This window comes from Eschrichtius robustus, chromosome 4 (assembly GCF_028021215.1).
Source record: "Eschrichtius robustus isolate mEscRob2 chromosome 4, mEscRob2.pri, whole genome shotgun sequence".
Lineage (NCBI taxonomy): Eukaryota > Metazoa > Chordata > Mammalia > Artiodactyla > Eschrichtiidae > Eschrichtius > Eschrichtius robustus.
In genome coordinates, this window is record NC_090827.1 from 120,773,296 (window position 1) to 120,797,216 (window position 23,921).

Below are 23,921 nucleotides of genomic sequence, written 5' to 3' on the forward strand. Positions count from 1 at the left end.
CTTATTTCCTCACAGTTCTGGAGGCTAGAACTCTTAAGATCAAGGTGTTGGTAGGGCTGATCTCTTCTGAGGACTCTCTCCCTGTCTTGTAGATGGCCATCTTCTCCCTGTGTTTTCATGTTGGCTTCCCTCTGTCTGTCCATGTCCTAATCTCTTTTTGTTAAAAAGACACCAGTGATATTGGATTACAGTCCACTTATATGACCTCATTTTACTTTACCTCTTTAAAGACCCTATCTCCAAACAGTCTCATTCTGAGGTACTGGGGGTTAGGACTTCAACATATGAATTTTGGGGGAACACAACTCAGCCCATAATACTTCCTATCTGCATTACAGAGCTGTTAGCCTAAATAATAGAATTACTTAGGAAAACAATGTGAATGTAATTATATCCTGTATAAGAGGGTGTCTTTTAGGGTCGTTAAATTAGTCACATGGTCAAGTATTTTAAAATCATTTGTGAATTTAAGTTGCTTGTAAGGAAAGATGTTAGTGGCTACTATTTTGGAGAACAGGGTATGAAGAGAATCAGATGACAGACATATTGAAGATCATCTGTGCAAACAAGTGGTAAAATTTTTTAAATTCTCTAAATTGAAAAAAAATGAGAAAAGTAATCTAACAATGGTTACTTACAGAAGATAAGAGGTGTGTTTTTTGGGGAAGCTTAAAATAATTTATGAAGAGCATGGCAAAAATAGTATTAGAACAGTAATGTGAAATAAAGAATAAAAGGGATCAGAAAACGGGAAACATTTGTTCATTATCATCAGTTAAGTTGATTTATATGAGACTGGCCTTTTAGCAGACAGAAAATGGTCTAATATCGACAATTCTATGTGTCAACCTAACATAAGAGAAACCAGAGGATTTAGCCTGTAGAAGACAGAAAAGGGAAGTGCCTAGGAGCCATAATTACGGAAAATTAAAGGACTTTGTATTGAAAGCATTACACAATTCTCACTTAAAATCTCAACCTCAGCATAGTTATAATGATATTGTGACCCACTCCTCACCCTATTGATTTTCTTTTTATATCATTAGCTACTTAAATCCTCCAAGTAAATTTCTGGATTAGGTCTTCGGCTTTACCCAGGCCACAAGCTGAAACGGACGCTGAACTTTCACTCGCCACGTAAAAGGGATATTCCCGTGTATGGCAAGTTATAAGAGCTTTACTCCATCACCCCACCCAACCCACTATTCCCCACCCATCCTTTCTCCGGAGCGTTGGCCACCTACATCTACTAATTCTACACATTGCATTTCCATCATCCTGCTGTCAGTGGGTGGAGGAAAGGGTCATTTCTTCCTCCGAATCCCGATATGGATAAAGCAGTAACCCTGTCTTTTTGCTACCAGGAGATGGGGCGGGGACCCCTCTCGCCCAGCTCAGGGTAGAACTGCTGGTGTTGAGGCTGAGTCATACGAGGGGCCTGTTGACCTGGCACGGTTTAAGCACTCAACTGACAAATAACACAGGAAATCCGGTAACCAATCAGAGCGTAAGGATGTGGTGCGAGCATCCTTTTTCTCAGGGGCGGTCACAGCCAAGTCCGACCCAGGGGAGGGGCGCGACCCGGATTGGGCGGCCGACTTCCAGACAGCTTGCCCATAGTCTGCGGACCGCCACAGCCTGGTTGCGAGTGCGTCCCCGTTTCTTCTCGGGCGTCGCTGATTGGAGGGGCTGGGGAGGAAGCGGTGGGCGCAGCCAATCCGGAGCGGCCTCCGCCGCTCTCGCTCCTCCCCGCCCCCGGACTTCCAGGGCAGTTGGTCTTGGGGCTGAGTATCGGTGTCTGCGTGTCCTTTCCTGGGGTTAGCGGTAGGAGACCGGGGCTGAGGACACGGGCGCACAGGCCATGGCCTCTGCCGGGCTGCCCCAGGCCCCCGTCGAGGACTCCCCTTGGCCTCTGCGCCTCCTGCACGCGCCGCCGGGGCTGCTGCGGCTGGACCCCACGGGCGGCGCGCTGCTGCTCCTCGTTCTCGCCGCGCTGCTGGGCTGGAGCTGGCTGTGGCGGCTCCCGAAGCGGGGCATCCCCCCCGGGCCCACGCCCTGGCCCGTGGTGGGCAACTTCGGCTTCGTGCTGCTGCCGCCTTTCCTCCGACGGAAGAGCTGGCCGTACCGGCGGGCAAGGACCGGAGAATTGAATACCTCGGGCCTGGGCGTGCAGTTGCTCCTGGCAGACCTGGCCCGTGTGTACGGCAACATCTACAGCTTCTTCATCGGCCACTACCTGGTGGTGGTCCTCAACGACTTCCACAGCGTGCGCGAGGCGCTGGTGCAGCAGGCCGAGGTCTTCAGCGACCGCCCGCGGATGCCGCTCAACTACATCCTGACCAAGGGGAAGGGTGAGCTGGGCCGCGGCCGCGGGAGCCTTGGGGGTCACGGGCCATGTGAGCGCGCGGATGGGGCTGCAGGTGCGCCGGGGCTGGGAGTTCTGTGCCCCCTGCGGCCGCGCGCACCCAGCCTGCCTCACACCTGCACCCAGCGCCGGAGGGGGAGGGCGGCGCTGCCTCCCACTCCCGGTGCCTTTGAGATCCCCTGCAGCTGTGATAGGTTCCATCTTTCCAGTATTCGCTCCTTCCCAGAACAAGGCCTCTTCAGGCTGTGTTCCCGACGAGAAGCTTCGGCCGTGTTAGAAAGAGAGAGGGATATTTATACCTTTTGCGTTTTGGGTGCAAGAGTTTAAGAAGATTATTTCCCCATAAGATAGTAAGTCCAGAAAACACGATTAAGAGCCAATTGGCAAACCTAATATACAATAGGTTTATAGTTTCTGTGATTCCTGCTTATGGAAGTCTATGTTGGGCAGTCTTGAGCGTTGGTAAACATGTTATCCGCTGCAATAGAATATCACATTTGCCCTTTTTGTTTATCAGTGTTCCCCTTTGTCTTATTGGCCGGCACGGGTCCCAGACGGTGTTTCCGTCTGTGTCAATCCTACCCTTCGGTCAGGTGTTAATTTAAATGTCTTTCCCTCAGGGAGTTTTTTCCTCACTTCCGTTCCAGGTAAGTTAGTCTCCCTTGTTAGAACCAGTTTCATTGCACGAGTACTTTTCCTTCACTGCACTTATCAATACTGAGGCTTCATAATTTTGTAACCTTGGCCTGAATGTGAGTCTTCACCACTAGACTGACATCTAGGAAGACAGAGTTATTCCTTGTCCTGCCTGGCACATATAGGAGTCAATAGCTATTTATTAAGTGAATGAACTGCTTCTTCCTCTTCCTGGCATGTGGTATAAAGAGATCCAGGCTTTTCAGAATCTGATTAAGCCAGAATTTTGCATCAGGATGTTAAATGAATTGTAATGATGGTCTTAATATTCTAAATGTCCCACTGAAAAACAAATCATACGTGTCACAGTTCATACCTCACCCTCTCCATGTCTTCACACATGCTGCTTCTTCTACCTGGAATTCTTTTCCATTCTCATGGCTGCCTGGAGAACTCCCACCTGCTTTTCTTTTCCTCTCTCTTTTTAAAAAAATTGTGGTGAAATACAGGTAACATAAAATTTACCATCTTAACCATTTTTAAGTGTACAGTTTAGTGGCATTAAGTCATTCACGTTGTTGTGAAACCATCACCACTATCTCCAGAACTCTTTTCATCTTGCAGAACTGAAACTTTATACCATGAAACAAACACTAAAAACCCATTGAACATTTAAAAACTCTCTAACCCCTGGCAACCACCATTCTGTTTTCCGTCTCTGTGAATTTGACTCTCCTAGGTCCTTTATACAAGTGAAATCATACAATATTTATCCTTTTGTGACTGACATATTTCACTTAGTATAATGTTTTAAGGTTCATCCATATTGTAGCATGTGTGAGAATTGCTTTCCTTTTTAAGACTGAATACTATTCCATTGAATGTATGTACCACATTTCGTTCATCCATTCGTCCCCTGATGGATACTTGCATGCTTCCATCTTTAGACTATTGTGAAAAATGCTGCTGTGAACATGGTATGTCTACAAATATCTGTTTAAGTCCTTGCTTTCAGTTCTTTTGGGTGTAAATCCAGAAGTGGAATTGCTTGATCATCTCATAATTATATGTTTAATATTTTTGAGTAACTGCCATACCATTTTCCATAGCAGCTGCACCATTTTACATTCCTACCAGCAACAACCAATGTTTCAGTTTCTCCATATCCTCACCAACACTTGTGTTGTATTTTTTCATACCTGCTTAAATGTCACCTCTCTGAGAATGTGTTCTGTGACATATTTCTCTATCCTCCCAGGTAGAGGTGAGCTACTGTTTTCTCTGTGATACTACTGTTTTCGGTTAAACCCTCATCCCATTCCCTACCAGTCAATAAGTCTTGTCAGCCTACTGCAGATATATCCATGTTCTGTATCCATTCACTTCTCTCCATCTCCATCTCATCCAAGCTACCATCATTTTTCGTTTCTTACTCCAGAAGCCTTTTAACTAGCCTGCTTGCTTCTGCTCCGATCTTTTATCCATACAGCAGCCAAAGGGATTTCTTTAAAAAAAAAAAAAAATATGAATCAGAACAAATCATTTCGCTCCCCCCACTGAAACCAGTTGTTTCCAACTCCATACTAGACCTACTGTGCCCCAAAGGATCTGGCCTCTGCCTGCCTTTCTGACTTTATCTCTTTCCACTCTCCCTTTATTGTACATTTCAAGTACAGTGTCTGCTCTGGACACACAAAGCTGATTCCTGGCAAGTTGGTGACTGCCTCAGGCTACTGGGTTTTGTCGTCCTTAGGCCTGGGATAACTTAAAAAAATTTTTTTAAATATTTATTTATTTGGTTGCACTGGGTCTTAGTTGCAACATGTGGGCTCCTTAGTTGTGGCACGCATGTAGGATCTAGTTCCCTGACCAGGGATCGAACCCAGGCCCCCTGCGTTGGGAGCTCGGAGTCCTATCCACTGCGCCACCAGGGAAGTCCCCTGGGATAATTTTTTACTTGGTTTATTCCTTATCATCTCTCAGGCCAGTTGTCACCTTTCACTACTATTTTAGACACTGCCTAATATCACAACTTACTTTATCTCATTTATATTTCACTAACCTCATTCATTAAAAACTTTGAAAGCATTTAGCCTATTACCAACCCCACCTACCATTGGAATGTGAACTCTGTGAGGGCAAAGATTTGGCTCATCTTGTTAACCACGGTATGCCTACTAATTGTCGCAGAGCAGGTAATCAAGAAATGAATGAATGCGTGCATACATCTATTGATACATACATACATCTATTGATGCACTTACCACATTATATTGTCACTTTTGTTGCTCATCTGTCTTTTCCTCCTGATTTTTAAAGGTAGGAATTAGATTTTCTTCTTCGAGGTCCTTCTTGGTGGATGTATAGTTTGGTTAAGAATCTATAATAAGGCAGTTTCTAAGTATTAGTTGGATCACAGCTTATTATTGGATCCCTCCTTATTTTGGAAAGTCCTGGGAGCCTGGGGTAATTTGGTGCTTCAGCATCTCAACTAAAGCATGAATTCCTCCAAGAGACAGTTAGGACTTTTTAGGTGATGCTGCTCTGGTATTCTGGTGGATATGTGTTGGGCGAATGTGCTGTAAGAAATTTATGTTGCTGGTGAAAGTGATTGACAGGAGAAAGTAAAGCAAGAACCATATGTCACAAGGAAAATGCTTGTCGATTTAACTTGGAATAAAGAACAGGCCATCTGAATAGGAAAATGTAGATAGTCAAGGCATCTTTTAATGGAATTGTTTCAAGAGTGAAAAATAAAAGGGAAGAATGTGAGTTTATTTCAAGATGCCCATCGAAGGATGAAGAAGCAGAAGAGTTCTGGGTAGCCGTCATAGATCAAGAATTGGATGGCATGGTCATCCTGAAGAAGATAGGGCACGGGAGTGAAAGGCTGAGCAGCTCAGCTCAGCAAGATTTGAGGAGTGCCCGAGCCACCTTTAGTGCTGTTTCCAGTGACAAAATTGTAAAATGTGAAGTTGTCCAGAAGCAGGATGCCTAGACTCTAAGAGAAAGAAAAGTGGTATTAGGAATTAGAGGCCAATAACGTTATTAAATGTTTATATTTTTATAAGATATTTTAAAAAGAGTTTTGCTGCTAAAGTTGGTGAGACTGGAAGAGAAGGAATATTTCATGAACAGTGATGTGCTGGAAATAGTTCACTAACACATTGCCAGCAAGTTCTAGAATGTAGGGAGGTTATTTATTATATTTGAGTTTTTCAAATTACCATGCTTAGACAAGTTGATGTTCTTTTTAAGCATAAAAATTATAGTAAGGTAGATAGGCCAGAAAGATGTTCTACATCAGGTATGCCCATCATACTTATTCATCCATCTGATTTTGTTCCTGAGCAGGAATAGTTAATAAAGTTACAAAGTCAGATTAAGAGGTACAAACTACTATGTATAAAATAAATAAGCTACAAGGGTATATTGTACATCACAAGGAATATAGCCAATGTTTTATAATAACATTAAATGGAGTATAATCTAAAAATTTTGAAACACTGTCTTATATGCCTGAAACTAATATAATATTGTAAATTAACTATACTTCAATAAAAAAACTTACAAAGTCAGAGCCAAGGCTACCAAAAGAGTACTTTAAGTGTGGTCTGTTTCTTCTCAAAGGTTTATGCACATCACATTTTTATTTTAAAATATTTCAAATATAAAGTTCAGAGAGTAATATAAACTCATTCATCACTGTTCACATTTGCTTCAGATTCATAAACAGTACATAGCTTTATTTGGTATGTTTTTTAAAACCTTACATATGTCATATATTTATAAAGTATCTTTCTACCTCTAGCTTTTGTAATTTATCTGTTTCCCTGTTGATAGAAATTAGATTACTTCTAATTTTGAGAGATTTCTAGAGACTTGGAGCAAGAGTCAAAGGAAATTGCAAAGACATGAAAATGGGAGGCAAAAGGAAATTTTGAAGAACTTTAGAAGTACAGGATAGACCAGTCAGGATTGACTACCTCGAAGGGGTACAAGATACAAATGAAATTAGGAAATAAAGATAGAAAGTGAAAGTTCGTTTGAGCTATTTGAAAATGAATGAGGAAAACAAGATAACTGAATCTTGTAGTAAATGCAGTAAAGTACATATTTTAAATAGTTACGTGCTCATTTCAAGAAGGCCTGAATTCCCACTAAGAGGGACACTTATATGACCCTATGGAAGGGAAGGGCAAATATAATCAGTGGATAACACTTTCTCTGCTTCAAGAGAAAGAAAACGTATGTGTGATCAACATAGAATTGCATCAAATTTAATGTATTTTAACTATTTTTATTTTAGTAATATATGTTGCTTATTGTAAAACATAAAACATGGAACAGGAGTAAAAGAATTCCTTTTAATTATTTTAAAAAATAATTGAAAATCATCTGTGACCAGTGTTATTTTGAGATAGCCACTATTAACATTTTTATGTATCACCTTTGTTTTAGTCTATTTGAGCTGCTGTAACAGAGTTCCATGTGCTAGGTGGCTTATAAACAACAGAATTTATTTCTGGAGTCTGAGAATTCAAGATCAAGGTGCCAGCTGATTGGTGTCTGTTGGGGGCCAGCTTCCTGACTCACAGACAACTGTCTGTAACCTCACATGGTGAAGGGAGCAAGGGAGATCTCTGGGGCCTCTTTTATAAAGGCACTAATCCCATTCATGAGGGCTCCATCCTCATGACCTAATCACATCCCAAAGATTACTTTCAAATACCATCACACCAGGCATTAGGATTTAACATATGAACTCTGAAGGGACACATTCAATCTGTGGCAGGCTTCTAGTATTTTTTTTTCTATATGTACAGGTATTTTAAAAAATATATTTGCTTCCTTGAAATGGAAATATATTCTTCACACTCTTTAAAATTATTTTTATCACTTAAAATATTATGAATATTTTTCCATATTATTGAATTTTCTACAAAGTTCTTAAGAACTGACAATATTCCTTTGTGAGAATGTATCATAGTTAATTTAGCCTATCCTTTGTTTGGTTTGAGGTAGATTTTTGTTTCAACTGTCTAGCACCTAGTCCTCTGACAAGAGCAACCCCTTCTTCTGAGGAACTCTGGCTCCACCACCCTTTTGTATCCATTAACTGTGGTTGGAACGGGAGATGCCATATCTTTACATGAATTCCCCTCTCTGGCCACAGTGATTAGTCAGGGGATAGACCCCTGATCAAAGGTGATTTGATCAGAATATCTCACCTTTTTGTGATGGTAGTGAGTCTGTGGGCTGGACACAGAACTCAAGAGTTCATAGCTACAGATCGATCCACACATAGTTTTGGGGTAAGAATTGATACTTGTGGCATAGTTTGGAAACCTCAAGCCAAATAATAAATGTAAAGTATTCCAAATTGGTATCACCATGGAATACCTGACGGAAACATCTGAGTCCTTCCCCAGAATTTTTCAGGTTAGAACTAGAGAATAGAGGGCTTTAGAGGGCTTTTGTCTCCGGTGGTGAAAATGGGAGAATGGGCATCTCAAGATAGCTCCCAGTTCTTGGAAAAGCTGGTTCACAGTAGGAAAGAATGAAGTCAGTCAGGAAGAAAGAAGTGAAAAATAGGTGCAGAGAGGAGTTCTGTGGCATTTAATCTTCTCCGAGGTGGTAACACCCAGCTCTTCCTGCTTTTTGGTTCCATCCACAGCCTAACTGGCCTTTTTGCCAGACTAGCTTGAGAGTATGTTTTTGTCATTCCCAAACAATAGTCCTGGTTTTTGCTTTGGAGCCATGTTTATTTTTCAGTGTTATTATCCTCCTTGAGATGAAGTCTTTGTGTACATCCATTGTATACATTCAGGGCTAAGAATGGAGATGTCAGCAACTACAGGGTGTGCCTGAACCTCTTCCAAACACTCTTAAGACTCTAAGCCAGTGGTCCCCAACCTTTTTGGCACCAAGGACCAGTTTCGTGGAAGACAATTTTTCCACAGATGGAGGGAGTGGTATGGTTTCGGGATGATTCAAGCGCATTACATTTACTGTGCACTTTATTTCTATTATTATTACATTGTAATATGTAATGAAATAATTATACAACTCACCAGGAGGCAGAGCTCAGGTGGTAATGCGAGCGATGGGGAATGGCTGTAAATACAAATGAAGCTTTGCTTGTTCACCCACCACTCACCTCCTGCTGTTTGGCCCACTTCCTAACAGGCCACGGACCGATACCGGTCCATGGCCCGGGGGTTGGGGACCCCTGCTTTAAGCCATTCTGGCTTCATGACATGGGTATTTTGTAATGTTTGAAACCCTGAGGCCGTTCATTCTGTCCCTGCCTCTCATCCCTGGCATTCTCCGGCACTGTCTCCTTGGTCACCTCTTATCTTGCACTTCATACCTGTCAGATTGTTGTCAAATACCTAATGCCCAGATATTAGTCTCTTTTGAGAAGGTTCCCTCCATTTCCTTGCCTTATCTAAACCTGAATTTTTCCCTGAAGATAATTCAGCCCTCTTGAAATACTGTACCCTCTTTAACATCCCCCAAGTTCTTTATTTTTCTAAAATGTGCCTTCATACACATCCTTATTTACAAACGAAGTATCGCTCAGATGTCCTCTCTGAGAAGTACTGCTTTCCCTCAGCTGACATGGTGCATTTTCCTTTGTCTACATTGCAACTTCAATACACCTCCAACATACAACATTTAATACAGTGCATTCCAACAATGCAGCATTCAATACCATGCATTCCAACTGTGTAACTTTAGTGCAATCCACCATACAACATTCAGTACAATATGCAACTTCAATACAGTCTAACATACAACAGTGTATTAGAGTTGTTGGTTTATCCAGTTCCTCACAAAACTGGAAGCATCTTGAGAACAAAGACTGTGTCTTTTAAATCTGTATGCCCTTAGTATCTGACATGTAGGGGACTGTAAATAAATATTGGAAAAACTAATAGAGGGCATTTATTTCTAAATTTGAATGTACCTAACAATGTTGTCTAGCATACATATGTACCTAACAATGTAGGTATATACAATTTTTTAATACATTTTAATTTTATATATTTATATATCTTAATTTTAAAATATTTTATATATTATATATAAATATATAGCCATGATATATATCTACAAGTAGCAAGAACTTACAGAACTGAAAAAAGGAATTGACAAATGCACCATTAGTGCAAATTATTTTAACATAAGTATTTGAATAGTTGATAGATCAGGCAGATAAAACTTTGGCAGGGATAAAGAAGATTTGAGTCTGACAGTTATGTAGCTTTCTCTGTTGGAAAGAGGACCCTATACCCAACAATTGCTTGTATAAAAATTCTTCTCAACTTTATTTGGAAATTTTATTAAAATCACATGCTAGACTAAAAACCTAGCCTCATCAATGTCAAAAATCATCATAAGCCAAATTAATCTAGGTGGCAAAAGAGAATAATTATAGAAAAAAAGTTTATACTTTTTTTAAAAAGTTATTTTATTATTTACTTATTTTATTTATTTTTGGCCGGGTCGGGTCTTAGTTGCGGCATGTAGGCTCTGTTGTGGTATGCGGGCTCTTCGTTGCGGCGTGTGGGCTTCCCTCTAGTCGTGGCACGCAGGTTTTCTCTCTCTAGTTGTGGTGCACAGGCTCCAGGGCACATGGGCTCTGTAGTTGTGGTGCGAGGGTTCCAGAGCGCGTGGGCTCTGTAGTTTGCAAAACGCAGGCTCTCTGAGGTGCGCGAGCTCAGTAGTCATGGCGCGCGGCATGTGGGATCTTAGTTCCCTAACCAGGAATCGAACCAGCGTCCCCTGCATTGTAAGGCGGATTCTTTACCACTGGACCACGAGGGAAGTCCCCAAATTTTTATACTTAAAATGCATTGAAAAGACATGCACACAATACTGGTGGACTGCAGCTAAAGTGGCACCCAAAGGCAATTGTACAGCCTTAACTATCCTTTATTAGGGTAAAGATCTGAAAATTAGTTAGATAGCTAATTTTATATATCTGAAAAACAACAAAAGAATAAACGTAAGGAAAAAAGAACATGCCATTATAATTATAGACAAATTCTTCCAGAGAGAAAGAATACACCATGGCTCATTTTAGGAGGTGAGTATATCCAGACAAATACATTATGAGAAAGGAAATTTATAGTCCATTTTCATGTATGGATATGAATTTTTAAAAACAACCTATTAGGAAACCAAATCCAACAATATCTTTAAAAAAACATGAAAGTAACATAACCAAAGTTGGATTTATTCTGGATTGCAGGTAAGTCCAATTATCATAAAGAAGGCAATTTTCAAATTAATCTGTAAATTATATGCAATTCCCATCAAAATCTCAAAGGTGTTTTTTTAAAAATAGAACTTGACAAGCTGATTAAAGTTTGATAAATATGAGTAAAGAGCCAAGAGTAATCAAAAAACAATTTTGAAAAAGAACAAGATGGTGGTGGTGGGAACTTCCCTATTAGATGTTAAGACTTATTATAAAGTCTATTTAGATCTTATTATAGAGTAACAGTAGTTAAGACAGTGTGCTTTAAGCACAGTCATAAATAAATAGACCAATATACAATATAGCAGACTAGAAAACCTATAAACTGAGCTGCCTGTGTACAGCAAAGGTTGTAGATCAGTAGGGAAAAGGAGAGGCTGTTTCATAAATGGTGCTTGAACAATAGGTTATCAAAATAAGGGGAAAAGTGGATTCCTTCTTCACAATAAGTAGGAACACCTAACATAAATATAAATTCCAGGTAGGTTATAGAGGCCTAAATGTGAGAAAGCCAAATGTTTAAATTTTACAAGAAAGTAGAGAATAGATTTATAAACCTGTGGTAGGAAAAGATTTCTAACGTAAGACATGCAGCACAAATCACTAAGAAAAAGATTGAGCAATGGAACTACCTTCAAAACATGTTTATCAAGTAATAGCATTAAAACATGAAAAAGCAATTCACATGATGGGAGACAATGTCTGCTATGCATGTAGAATATATAAGAAGAAGAAAATTGCACAGGTATTAAGTACAAATCACAGAATAGGAAACCTGGCCAATAACCATACGAGAAGCTGCCCCAACTCACTGTAACAATCAGGGAAATGCACATAAAAATCAGATGAGGTGCATTTCAGCCCTCTGATTGGCAAAAATAAAAGGTTGAGGACTACGAAGTGATGGCAGCTATTTGACAAGAGATCGTTCATTTACTTCTGGTGTACTCTCCACTTTGGAGAAGAAGTCGATAATGTCTAGTCACATTGAAGCTGTACACGTTTTATGACCCATCAGTGCACTCTTAGCAATGTCTTCAAAATTCTGATGGAGGGGGGGAAAGGTACAATAAATACATTTTCTAAAAATGTTTAGAAATTTGCCTCTGATGTGTCCTGTCCCAGGAAACCATTAGAGGATGGGCTTCAGCAAAATACAGGAGTGAAATAAGGTAAAGACAGAGAATCCAGGGAATGAGTTCAACACAGGAGGGTCAAAAAAATTTTCTAAATGATGTCAAATGGAAGTCACAAAACACCTGAACAAAAGGCCTAGAAAGCAACATCAGATTTGAGCAGATGTGTGGAATATTCCAGGCAGGAAAATGGAAGTGACAAGTAATCCAATACACTTGACCATGTGGATATTTCTATTGAGAGTCATTTTATATAGGTATAAAAGATTGTGAGAAGACTTAACCACTGAGAGAGGTCTTTATTTCATTCTCAGCTGTATTCACAGCATCCCAGTGTCTAGCACATAGTAGGCATTCAGAAATATTTGTTAAATGAATGAAGCATGTCCTTGAAGGTAGCAGGAATGAAGTGGATGAAAAAATGGAAGGAGAAGAGCTCGCTGAAACAATAAAGCACACCATGGAAAAGAGAATGGAGTAAGTGACAGGAAACAAGGAAAATTTGAGAACAATCTGATACAACATCTGGGAGTAATTCTTTTGGGTTTGATGGTGGAAGATGTATAACATAAGTGAGAATCAAATAAGATGTAGTTGTGAATGCCCTTGAGTTCAGATGTTTTTAAATTAGGGCTGTTTGCAACTACAGACATTTTAGATTACCTGCCAGTTATTTGATCCAAACTTTGATGGCCAATGGGCTGTTGATTTATTCAGCTTATATTTAACAATCTCCTCCTTTGTATACAGCACTATGCCAGAAGTTTGGATTTTAATGATGAGCAAAATCAGATATTGTCCCTGCCCTCATGTGCAATCTGTTAACCATGCTTATCCTTCTGTTCACATTTATCTAGCCTGAAATATTTTCTTAGTCTGTATTCACTCTTATGAAAATAAGATTTTGTAATTTACACTAACTCTAGACATTGAAACTCATTTCATTTCACCAGGAGTTAGTATATATAATAATAAGCTTAATAGCAAATTTTCCTAATCAAATTGGATATGACTTTTGTTATTATAAACATACACTATCTTGATAACTAAATTTTGCTAGTCATTCTTCTTGGCTGGTGATCTTTATCTGTTCGTATATGAACTTTGCACAAGTGACTTGAGAAATACAAATACCCTTCATGGTTGGTCCTGTTCAGTATTAATCATCAAGCATTGCTCTTTCTTACCTTCTTTTCTTGGTGTCCTTTTGCAGGGATTGTATTCGCACATTATGGTCCCGTCTGGAGACAACAGAGGAAGTTCTCTCATTCAACTCTTCGTCATTTTGGCTTGGGAAAGCTTAGCTTGGAGCCCAAGATTATTGAGGAGTTCAAATACGTGAAAGAGGAAATGCAGAAGAATGGAGAAGTCCTCTTCAATCCTTTCCCCATTGTCAACAACGCTGTCTCTAACATAATTTGCTCTTTGTGCTTTGGCCAGCGTTTTGATTACACCAATAGTGAGTTTAAGAAAATGCTTAATTTTATGTCACGAGCGTTAGAAATCTGTCTGAACACCCAGCTCCTCTTGGTCAACATATGCTCCTGGCTTTATTACCTTCCCTTTGGACCATTTAAGGAATTAAGACAGATTGAAAAGGATTTAACTATTTTCCTTAAAAAAATCATCAAAGACCATCGAGAGTCTCTGGATGTAGAGAACCCTCAGGACTTCATAGACATGTATCTTCTCCATGTGGAGGAGGAGAGGAAAAATAATAGCAATAGTAGTTTTGATGAAGATTACTTATTTTATATCATTGGCGATCTCTTCATTGCTGGCACTGATACCACAACTAACTCTTTGCTTTGGTGCCTCCTGTATATGTCACTGAACCCCGACATACAAGGTAATAAACAGATGTTTCCTTTATTCATGGCAAAACCAGGATATATATTTTTTCATTTCCATTTAAATCAGCAACCTTTGTGATCCTGTTGCTCCTGTCAGTAAGCAATGTCTTCAGGCTGGAAAGCAAAACGGAAATACTTGCATCTCATAGGGAATTGGTAAGGTGTTAACAACGAAGCTCCAAGTTTCTAGACAGTGGCACTAAGGTCACAGCTTGCTTGAATCTGCTTTAAATCTCTACAGGTCTGATTCTGCGTGAAATCTATGATGAAGAAAGAACTTTAGAGAAGACTGTTTTAGAGTTGAAGAGAATCATAGTGATCATCTGAACCCATTCATCTTTTTTGAAGATGAGACCAGAGGCCCAGAGAACTTCTGTGATTTTCACAAGGTCACAGAGCTAGTTCCGCCACATCAGTACCAATAGGTAGTGAATTTCAGTGGAAGTTCATAGTGGAAGGATACAGGGGAGAACAGTGTATTTGTTTTCCGTTGCTCCTACAACAAATAACCACACAGTTAGTGACAACACAAATTTGTTATGTTACAGTTCTATACATTAGAAGCCCGATACATGTCTCAGTGAACCAAAATCAAGATGTTGACAGGGCTGCGTTCTTTTCTGGAGGCTCTGGAGGAGAATCCATCTCCTTGCCATTTCCAGCTTCCTTGGCTTGTGGCCCCCTTGCTCCATCTTTGAAGCCAGCAATGTTGCATCTCTCTGACCATTCTTTCATAGTCATATCTCCCTCTGACTCTAAACTCAACTGGGAAAAGTTTCCAATTTTTTTTTTTTTTTTTTGTCTGCATCGGGTCTTCGTTGCTGTGCGCGGGCTTTCTCTAGGTGCGGTGAGCGGGGGCTACCCTTCATTGCGGTGCGCGGGCTTCTCATTGCAGTGGCTTCTCTTGTTGCGGAGCCCGGGCTCTAGGCGCGTGGGCTTCAGTAGTTGCAGCACGCTGGCTCGGCAGTTGCTGCACACAGGCTCTAAGGCGCGTGGGCTTCAGTAGTTGTGGCTCGCGGGCTCTAGAGCGCAGGCTCAGTAGTTGTGGTGCACGGGCTTAGTTGGTCTGCAGCATATGGAATCTTCCCAGACCAGGGCTCGAACCCATGTCCCCTGCATTGGCAGGTGGATTCTTAACCACTGTGCCACCAGGGAAGTCCCAGTTCTCCAATTTTAAAACCCATGTAATTAGGCTGGACACACCCAGAAAATCCAGCATAACCTCCCCATCACAAGGTCCTTAATTTAATCACATCTGCAAAGTCCCTTTTTCCCATATAAGGTAGCATATTCATAGGTTCCAGGGGATTATGGCGTGGACATCTTTGAGGGACCATTTCCTGCCTACTATACGTGGGATTGTGCCTACCTATATTCATTAACTATTGATGAGTAACAAATTATCCCAAAATTTAGCATCTTAAAACAACAACCATTTATTATTTCACATAGTTTCTGAGGATCAGGAGTCTAGGAGCAGCTTAGCCTGGATGGTCTGGCTTAGGATTTCTCATGAAGTTGTAATCAAGATGTTGGCCTGGGGCTACAAACATCTATAGACTTGACTGGGACTGAAGGATCCACCTGCAAGATGACTCATCCACATGGCGGCTGGCTGCAGGCCTTGCCACTTGGAACTTTCCATAGGGCTGCTTTACTGGCAGCTGCCTTCCCCCACAGTGAATGACCCTAGAGAGTAAGTGGCCAAGACAAAAGCCATAGTGTCTTTTATAACCTAAGCTCAGAATGGTCATGCCATCGCTTCTCCTTTATTCTGTTGGTCACATAGACCAATTTGGAACAAAGTGGGAGGGGATGGCACAAAGTTGTGAACACCAAGAAGTGGGGTCACTGGGGGTCATGTTGGGCTACCACACGTTGTCACAGGTAAAAGCTTAAGAGTCAATCAGATGTTGATATGAGAGAATAATTCAGAGTGCTCCTGAATCCAGAGTGCTTTCCCCCTTGCTGCTCTGTTTGTTCTGCCATCCTCCTTCAGAGTCCCAGGCTGGTACAGGGTCCCTGGGACCAGCTGCCTCTGCTGGAATATCTGACCAGCGCTTCACTTCACTGAGGCCAAGTCAGGCCTGTGCTGCCGACTTATCAGCTGTGTGGATATGGTGATGGGAAGAGTGTATGGGAGGGCAGTCTCTCCCGGCTTATCTTTTGGATTATGCTTTCCTTTTTTTTTCTGTATAGAAAAGGTTCATGAAGAAATTGAAAGGGTCATTGGTGGTGACCGTGCCCCTTCCCTCACTGACAAGGCCCGGATGCCCTACACAGAAGCCACCATCATGGAGGTTCAGAGGCTGAGCGTGGTGGTGCCACTCTCCATCCCTCACATGACCTCAGAGAAAACAGGCAAGTCCAGGGCCTTCCTCCTTGGAACGCCCTTGAGGGAAGCCCGTCCCCTTCATCCAGAGGACTTGAGGTGAGGGCATGGCAAGGGTTTGTTGTCATGGATAATCAAATGTCCAGAGGATGCTTCCGCCTCAGCTGTCCCTTATTTGCTGTACCGGCTGGCGTTCCAGCCCCGCCTGTTTGGTAAATAGCTCTCTAGCCGTCAGAGCGTGCACACTTACACTGGTCAAATTATGCCGCCGTTTAAGGTGGCTGTACTGGCAGAAAAAAACTCCAGAATTAACAAAGGCCCCTCTCAGTCCTCCTGTTCTTGGAGGTCCGAAGAGCTAGCCTAATTATGAAATTAAGGAGTTTAACTGGGAATTATTCTACTTCATTTTTTATGGTTCTGCAACTGAAGCACAAGTATTAAAGAATTAGAAGAGCCCATCTGATTCTGAAGGCACATGTTTCATCCTTTCACCTACAGTGTCCTTGACATTCAGGCACTCAGACTCACTGTAAGCATCCCTCATAGCAAGGAGTTTTCGTCCTCTGGAGATAGCCCGTGATGAAATGGGCCTAAATCTAGTTATAAGACAGTTGTAGGAGGCAATCACGTATAAATGACATTGGATCACTTAACAGTTTCTTCGGTGTAAATTAGATACAAGGTGTGTGCAGTATCCTTGGGGCGTTGTTTAAAGTGCATATGAACTTGTCAGCTGGTATGAACCAGCATTGACTTCCCTGTACATCCCTTTACTTCAGTTTACCTTCTTCATTGTATTGTGTGATATAAAAGACTGGGAACTGTAAAATTGTATACAAGTATTAGGAATATGTAATTCTTTGGGAAAGTTCACCTGAAATGCCCTATGATTTCTGTTTTAATGTTTTCTCTTAATTGTAATGTTTTTATCATTTGATTTAATTGATGAACTCAACATCCATCAGAGCAACTCCTGTGCCCTGTCTCAGGCTGGGTCCTGGGAGGGTATGGAGAGGATGCCAGTTGATAAGGTTTTGCCTCTGCCCTCAAGTACCTCAAAGTTTACTCTCAGCAAATTAAGAAGCTAGAAATGTAACTGGCTTTTTTTTTTGTTTTCTTGTGTTTTTTTTTTGAGAGAGTGATTTATACCAAGAGTTATTAGTAAAAGCATTTTGAATGATACTGTGGTTTTGTTTTGTTTCGTTTTAGTGCTCCAAGGGTATACCATTCCTAAAGGCACGATAATATTACCCAACTTGTGGTCAATACACAGAGACCCAGCCATTTGGGAGAAACCAAATGATTTCTACCCTAATCGATTTCTGGATGATCAAGGACAACTTATTAAAAAGGAAACATTTATTCCTTTTGGGATAGGTCAGTTAAACTTTTATTTTCTTAATGGTATAATTTAAAAAAGAAATAGAACCAAAAGAATCTTTTATTATTTCATGATACTCTTTTAAAAATGTTTCTTTTTTGGCAAGCTAATATAAGAGAGAAATAATTTAGATAATGCATCTCCACTATGTTTATTTCAGATTTTAAAAACAAAGTGAAAGCAATTGGTTTTAAATCTTTAAATATGACTAGATATCTTCCTTTTTGAGTTGTCCAGGTGATTGTTTGAGTCCCAGGGAACTGCTGGAGTTAAGAGCAGCTTTTGACCTGCCTGAATGGTGGGTGAAAGGGTGGGCTCTCTAATCTCACCATTCCCTCTTTTAGGTTCCTAGATTAGGGCATATAGGCTTCTTTCTATAGAAAAGGAATGCTCTAGAGCTTCTTATTTGATGTCTTTTCTCCTTAATCTTCCAGGTAAGAGCAAGGAAAGAAATAAGTAAGTATGGAGGAGACAAGGTAGCCCGCCTCATTGGCTCCGTCTCTAGTTCCTATCTAGGATCTGGATAGATTTTTATGAGTAGGAGTTAAAATGTGAACTTGGTATGCAAAAATTCTGATCAGCATAGACTGTGGGAAGCCATGGGGTATATGTGGCAATTTTATTTCAAAACTCTCTATGTCTGCCTTTAAAACACTCAATTTAGAAATTTCATAAATTTATCCCTTTTGAGGTAGGAAAAGGGATGGTATTATAATCCTTACCTTTTTTCCTCGTCTAACTTTTAGGGAAGCGGGTATGTATGGGAGAGCAGCTGGCAAAGATGGAATTATTCCTGATGTTCGTGAGCCTAATGCAAAGTTTCACATTTGCTTTGCCTAAGGACTCGAAGCCGATCCTGACTGGGAAATATGGTCTAACTTTAGCCCCACATCCGTTTAATATAATCATTTCAAAGAGATAAAGAACACCTCCATGAAGAGATGGTGCAGAGACTGTAAATACATGTCCTTCTAAACAGATTCTTCCTTCTGTAATTGACAGCGGATCCAGCAACTCTGCAGGTCTAGGTTAGGCTTGGATTAGAGAGATTGGAAAGAGGGTAGAGCATGTGGGACCTTTCATCTTGGAGGGTTCCTCAGAAGGAAACTTCAGCCGTTTTAGTAATGCACGTGACTTGGGGGATGGCGACGAAAGTACTGGATTCGGAAGCAGGGGATCCGGATTTTATTCCCAGCAGCCTCCACCAATGAGCATTTCTTCTCATCCCTCAGTGCCTCAGTCATTCCACGTGGAAAATGACGGTAACAAAATTTGACTTCTCTTTCTATCTTGGCATGAATGATGGTCAAATGCTCCATCTTTTCTGACATCACCAAAGCACTGTTAAGCTCTGGAGAACAAATTCAGGAGGAGAAGGAAGATCTACCTGTTTAAGACCCATGACAACATGAAAGTGGTGTTCAGACTTGAATACTTCATCAGAGAAGGATGTGGGTTTAGGGGACAATGAATTAGAGCTTTTCTTCTTCTTATTATTTTTTTACTTAATTTCTTTTTGGCTGCGTTGCGTCTTCGTCGCTGCGTGGGCTTTCTCTAGTTGCGGTGAGCAGGGGCTACTCTTCATTGCCGTGCGTGGGCTCTCATTGCGGTGACTTCTCTTGTTGCGGGGCACAGGCTCTAGGGCACACGCGGGCTCAGTAGTTGTGGCGCACAGGCTTAGTTGCTCCGCAACATGTGGGATCTTCCTGGACCAGGGCTCGAACCCGTGTCCCCTGCATTGGCAGGCAGATTCTTTTTTTTTTTTTTTTTTTAATTAAAAAAAAAAATTTATTCATTTATTTTTGGCTGCGTTGGGTACTCGTTGCTACACGCGGGCTTTCTCTAGTTGCGGCGACCGGGGGCTACTCTTTGTTGCGGTGCACAGGCTTCTCGCTGCGGTGGCTTCTCTTGTTGCGGAGCATGGGCTTTAGGCGCGCGGGCTTCAGTAGTTGTGGCATGTGGGCTCAGTAGTTGTGGCTTGCGGGCTCTAGAGTTCAGGCTCAGTAGTTGTGGCGCACGGGCTTAGTTGCTCCGCGGCATGTAGGATCTTCCCGGACCAGGGCTCGAACCCGTGTCCCCTGCATTGGCAGGCGGATTCTTAACCACCGCACCGCCACCAGGGAAGCCCTAGAGCTTTTCTTGACACAGATCTTATGTCGGTTTTGGAGGACTTGTTTTGTTATTATCTTTTTGTTTATGATTTTAGTTTTTACTTTTTGTAGACATGGGATGAAGTGGACCCTTGTTTAGTATGTTGAGGAAAGGTTATTGTCTGAATGTATACGTCCGCCTTCTATTTCAACTACATGAAGAGTGAGCCTAGCTGAAGAAGTGGCTTCATGGCAGAATTCCTTTCTGCTGTGTTTACTCACAAGAATGTAGCTCTAGCTTTTGACTTGAGCCCTCAGTAGTGAGCTCTGGAATTTTAATACTGGGATTTATGAGAAAAGGATTCAAACTGTACTGAACGTTCCTTAACTGTTCTTCCTGCCACCAGGCCTAATGTATCTCATCCTTGAAGACTTGCAAAGACAGGAAGGCATTCTTATTCTTTTTAAGATAACTAAGTTGTTTCTTGACAAATAAACTCCCTCTAAAAGAACGGTTCTCAAAAAAGGTGATGACTTCTCTCAGGGGCTATTTGGAGATATGTGGGTGTGTCTTCAGTTATCACCGTGATGGGGATGCTAATGGCTTTTTTGTTGCCATGAGGCCGGGATGCTAAATGTCTGAGCAGTCCTAGACGATGAAGAGCTGGCCTGGCCAAAGAGAACATGCTTCAAAAGTGGCTAGCCCTTTCCTTTATTCTCCCGTTATACTCCTTATATAGAAAGGATCGTGATAATAACATAAGCAACCATACTTTTGAGCCTTTCCTCATGCTGGCACCGTACTTTATGCTTTACTGGTATGCTTACATAATTCTTGAAGAATGTTTAGTAAGAGGATGCCATTCTGTAGCTGATGAAGCTCAGGCTTAGAGAGTTACGGCCTACATGTAGTGAAAAAGTACCACTGTGCATTTCAGACCTACCAGTCTTCGTAACTGGAGAGTTCTTCCTGTACCACTTCTCTATACTGCCCCTCTGCGTTGATCTCGTTGATCTCATACCAGTCTGCCCCTCTGCATTTTCAAAATGGGTTAATGAAATACAGGCCAATCTTTAGGTGCCTTGAGGATTTTTGTTAACTAAAAAAGAAAAACTAAGAAACGAAATGCATAGGCACTGTGAGTGAATGGAGAGGTTGTTATAGAGACTTTATTTATTCATTTTTTATTAATTAATTAATTAATTTTTATTTTTGGCTGCGTTGGGTCTTCGTTGCTGCGCGCAGGCTTTCTCTAGTTGTGGCGAGCGGGGGCTACTCCTCATGGCAGTGCGTGGGCTTCTCATTGCGGTGGCTTCTCTTGTTGCAGAGCACGGGCTTCAGTAGTTGTGGCACGTGGGCTCAGTAGTTGTGGCTCACGGGCTCTAGGGCACAGGCTCAGTAGTTGTGGCGCACGGGCTTAGTTGCTCCATGGCATGTGGGATCTTCCTGGACCAGGGCTTGAACCCGTGTCCCCTGCATTGGCAGGCGGATTCTTAACCACTGTGCCACCAGGGAAGCCCCTAGAGACTTCAGATGGATGATGCATGTGTGAATTACCCTGTACCATGAGCAGGGCAGTTTGTTCTGATCTGGAATTTCATATACTTCGGAATTGCACTAGTAACTTTGCATTAGCAAGTTTATTACTCTTCGATTTATACATGCATTTTCAGTACCCCCTAACCAAACAGTTTGTAGCTAACTTGAGAAAAAAAACTCTTCTGTGAGATTATGTTGAAATCAGATGTTTATTATACTTTAAAATATAATGCCTTAAACTGTAGCACTTTTAAAACATCTGTTTGTGGCAAATCACTGAAAGGACTGTTAATGCCTCCCTTGCACATGTTGATATTTTACAATTTCTTACTTTATGATTTATTTGAAGTGTAAAAATAATAGTACTTTGTTTTATAAGTTTGCCTAATACCTACTTTTTAGTCCTCATCATTAGCATGATTTTTGATGCTATATTAACTTACATTAAACTTTTACTTTTAACTGAGATAGTGTCATGTCTGGTTTTGGGGGTTTTGTTTTCTTTAAATTGCTAAACAAAATTCTCTTTTATCAGATGTCAAGTTAAGAAAAGGAAGAGGGAATAGACTTCCAAAAAGAGGGAGATGGCCACAGATAATATAAGCATGATCTCTAGACAGGAGGATAATTCTTTTAAAATATCCTCTCAGAGCACACTTACTCTCAGGACTGTAGCACAGCCCAAGCTTCTTATTTCCCATGTCAAAGTCCAGCATTATTTGAGAGAGGGACGAATCTACATAAGCCCACTGTGGCGAAATATCGAGTGCTTGTCTCTGTTACACTCCTTAGCTCAGGAAGAAGAGTTTTTTAAAATACCCGAACCTATGGATTTTTCCTATAGATGAATCCAGCGCCGGCTTTTTCCACGGCCCAGTCTTCCTCCTGCAGGTCACAGTGCAGAGGTCACCTCCTGAGGGACGGCTTCCGCTAAAGCCCTATCTAAAGTGGCCTTGCCTGAGAACACCCTGCTGTAGGCTGAAAGTGTGTGTGCCCCAAGAATTCATTAATTGAAACCTGATCCCAGTGTGATAGTATTTGGAGGTGGGACCTTTGGGAAGTGATTGTGTCATGAGAGTGGAGCCCTCATGCATGGGATTAGGATCCTTATAAGAGCCCAGAGAGCTCCCTGTCCCCTTCTGCCATATGAGAATGCAGTGCAAAGACAGCCATCCATGAACCAGGAAGCAGGCTCTCACCAGACACTGAATCTGCGGATGCCTTGATTTTGGACTTCTAGTCTCCAGACCTGTGAGTAGTAAACTTCTGTTATTTGTAAGATACTCAGTCTATGGTATTTTTGTTATAACAGCCTAAATGGACTAAAATATGCCCTGATTCATCACCCAGCTTATTTCCTTCAGAGCCCTCCTCACTATCTACAGTTACCCTGTTTATTTAAATCCTCAGTTTCCACCATTTCTTCCACCTCTGGCCAGAGGTGCCCTTTGTTGCACAAGTTTTCAATTTTGATGAAGTCCAATTTGTTTTATTTTTTCTTTTGTTGCCTGTGTCTTTGTTGTCATATCCAAGAAATTATTGCCAAATCCAATGTCATGAAGCTTTTTCCCTGTTCTCTTCTAAGAGTTTTATAGTCTTAGCTTTTATGTGTAGGTCTCTGATCCATTTTGAATTAATTGTTGTATATGGTGTAAGGTAAGGGTCTAACTGTACTTCTGTGCATGTGGATAACAATTTTCCCAACACTGTTTGTTGAAAAGACTGTCTTTTTCCCATTGAATGGTCTTGGTACTCTTGTCGAAATTTGTGGATACTGTCTTTTAAAGTAATGTATCACTAAACAGTTTTGTAGTAACACTGGGATATTCAGACGAATCAATGAAACAAAATAGCATATCCTCTAGTGTATAAAAGTGGCATCACATTATGAAAGAACAGGAATAATATATTTTAAAAAGTGCTAGGACAGTTGGTTAATTACTTAGAAAACTAAAGTAACATCTTTTCTCCAATTAACTTCTTTTTCCAAGTTAATCCCAAAAGGATGAATTTCCCAAATTAATCCAAGTTAATCCGAAAAGGTCTAAAAAGTAAAAATAATACATCTGTATGTGTCTCTGAAACATTTGATATTTTCTAAGCGTAAAAAAGTTACGGACATTTTGAAACACATAACAGAAGTTATGGGCAAATCTTGTTTCTTCTACATTATCCTACTTCCCACTAGCCCCATTCTGCACTGATTTATGGTGAAGCAAATATTAGACATATCACATGAACGTATTCATACTGTAGAATATGACTTGCAAGGATGGCTAATCTCTAGTTGTAGTTACATTTCAAAGAAATATTGACAAG

At 41.1% G+C, this 23,921-nt stretch overlaps 2 protein-coding genes across 4 annotated transcripts in view; both read left to right on the forward strand.

Moving 5' to 3' along the window:
• SGMS2 (sphingomyelin synthase 2) overlaps positions 1 to 13,791 on the forward strand; it is a 102,604-nt gene extending 88,813 nt beyond the window's left edge. Inside the window, exon 8 of the transcript XR_011073944.1 lies at positions 13,620 to 13,791. The gene's annotated coding sequence lies outside the window, so the exon portion shown is untranslated. The remainder of the gene's footprint in view (positions 1 to 13,619) is intronic.
• CYP2U1 (cytochrome P450 family 2 subfamily U member 1) lies at positions 1,778 to 22,068 on the forward strand. Of its 3 annotated transcripts, none has more exons than XM_068543278.1 (5): positions 1,778 to 2,351; positions 13,620 to 14,255; positions 16,459 to 16,620; positions 17,801 to 17,968; positions 18,719 to 22,068. In XM_068543278.1, the coding sequence occupies exons 1-5, from the start codon at positions 1,862 to 1,864 to the stop codon at positions 18,892 to 18,894; spliced, it is 1,632 nt and encodes a 543-aa protein (XP_068399379.1). In that variant the 5' UTR covers positions 1,778 to 1,861; the 3' UTR covers positions 18,895 to 22,068. The 3 variants fall into 3 exon arrangements, with proteins under 3 accessions (XP_068399379.1, XP_068399380.1, XP_068399381.1); XM_068543279.1 differs by having other exon boundaries at positions 18,814 to 22,068; XM_068543280.1 differs by lacking the exon at positions 18,719 to 22,068 and having other exon boundaries at positions 16,459 to 16,690; positions 17,801 to 17,919.
• The last annotated feature ends 1,853 nt before the right edge of the window (positions 22,069 to 23,921 follow it).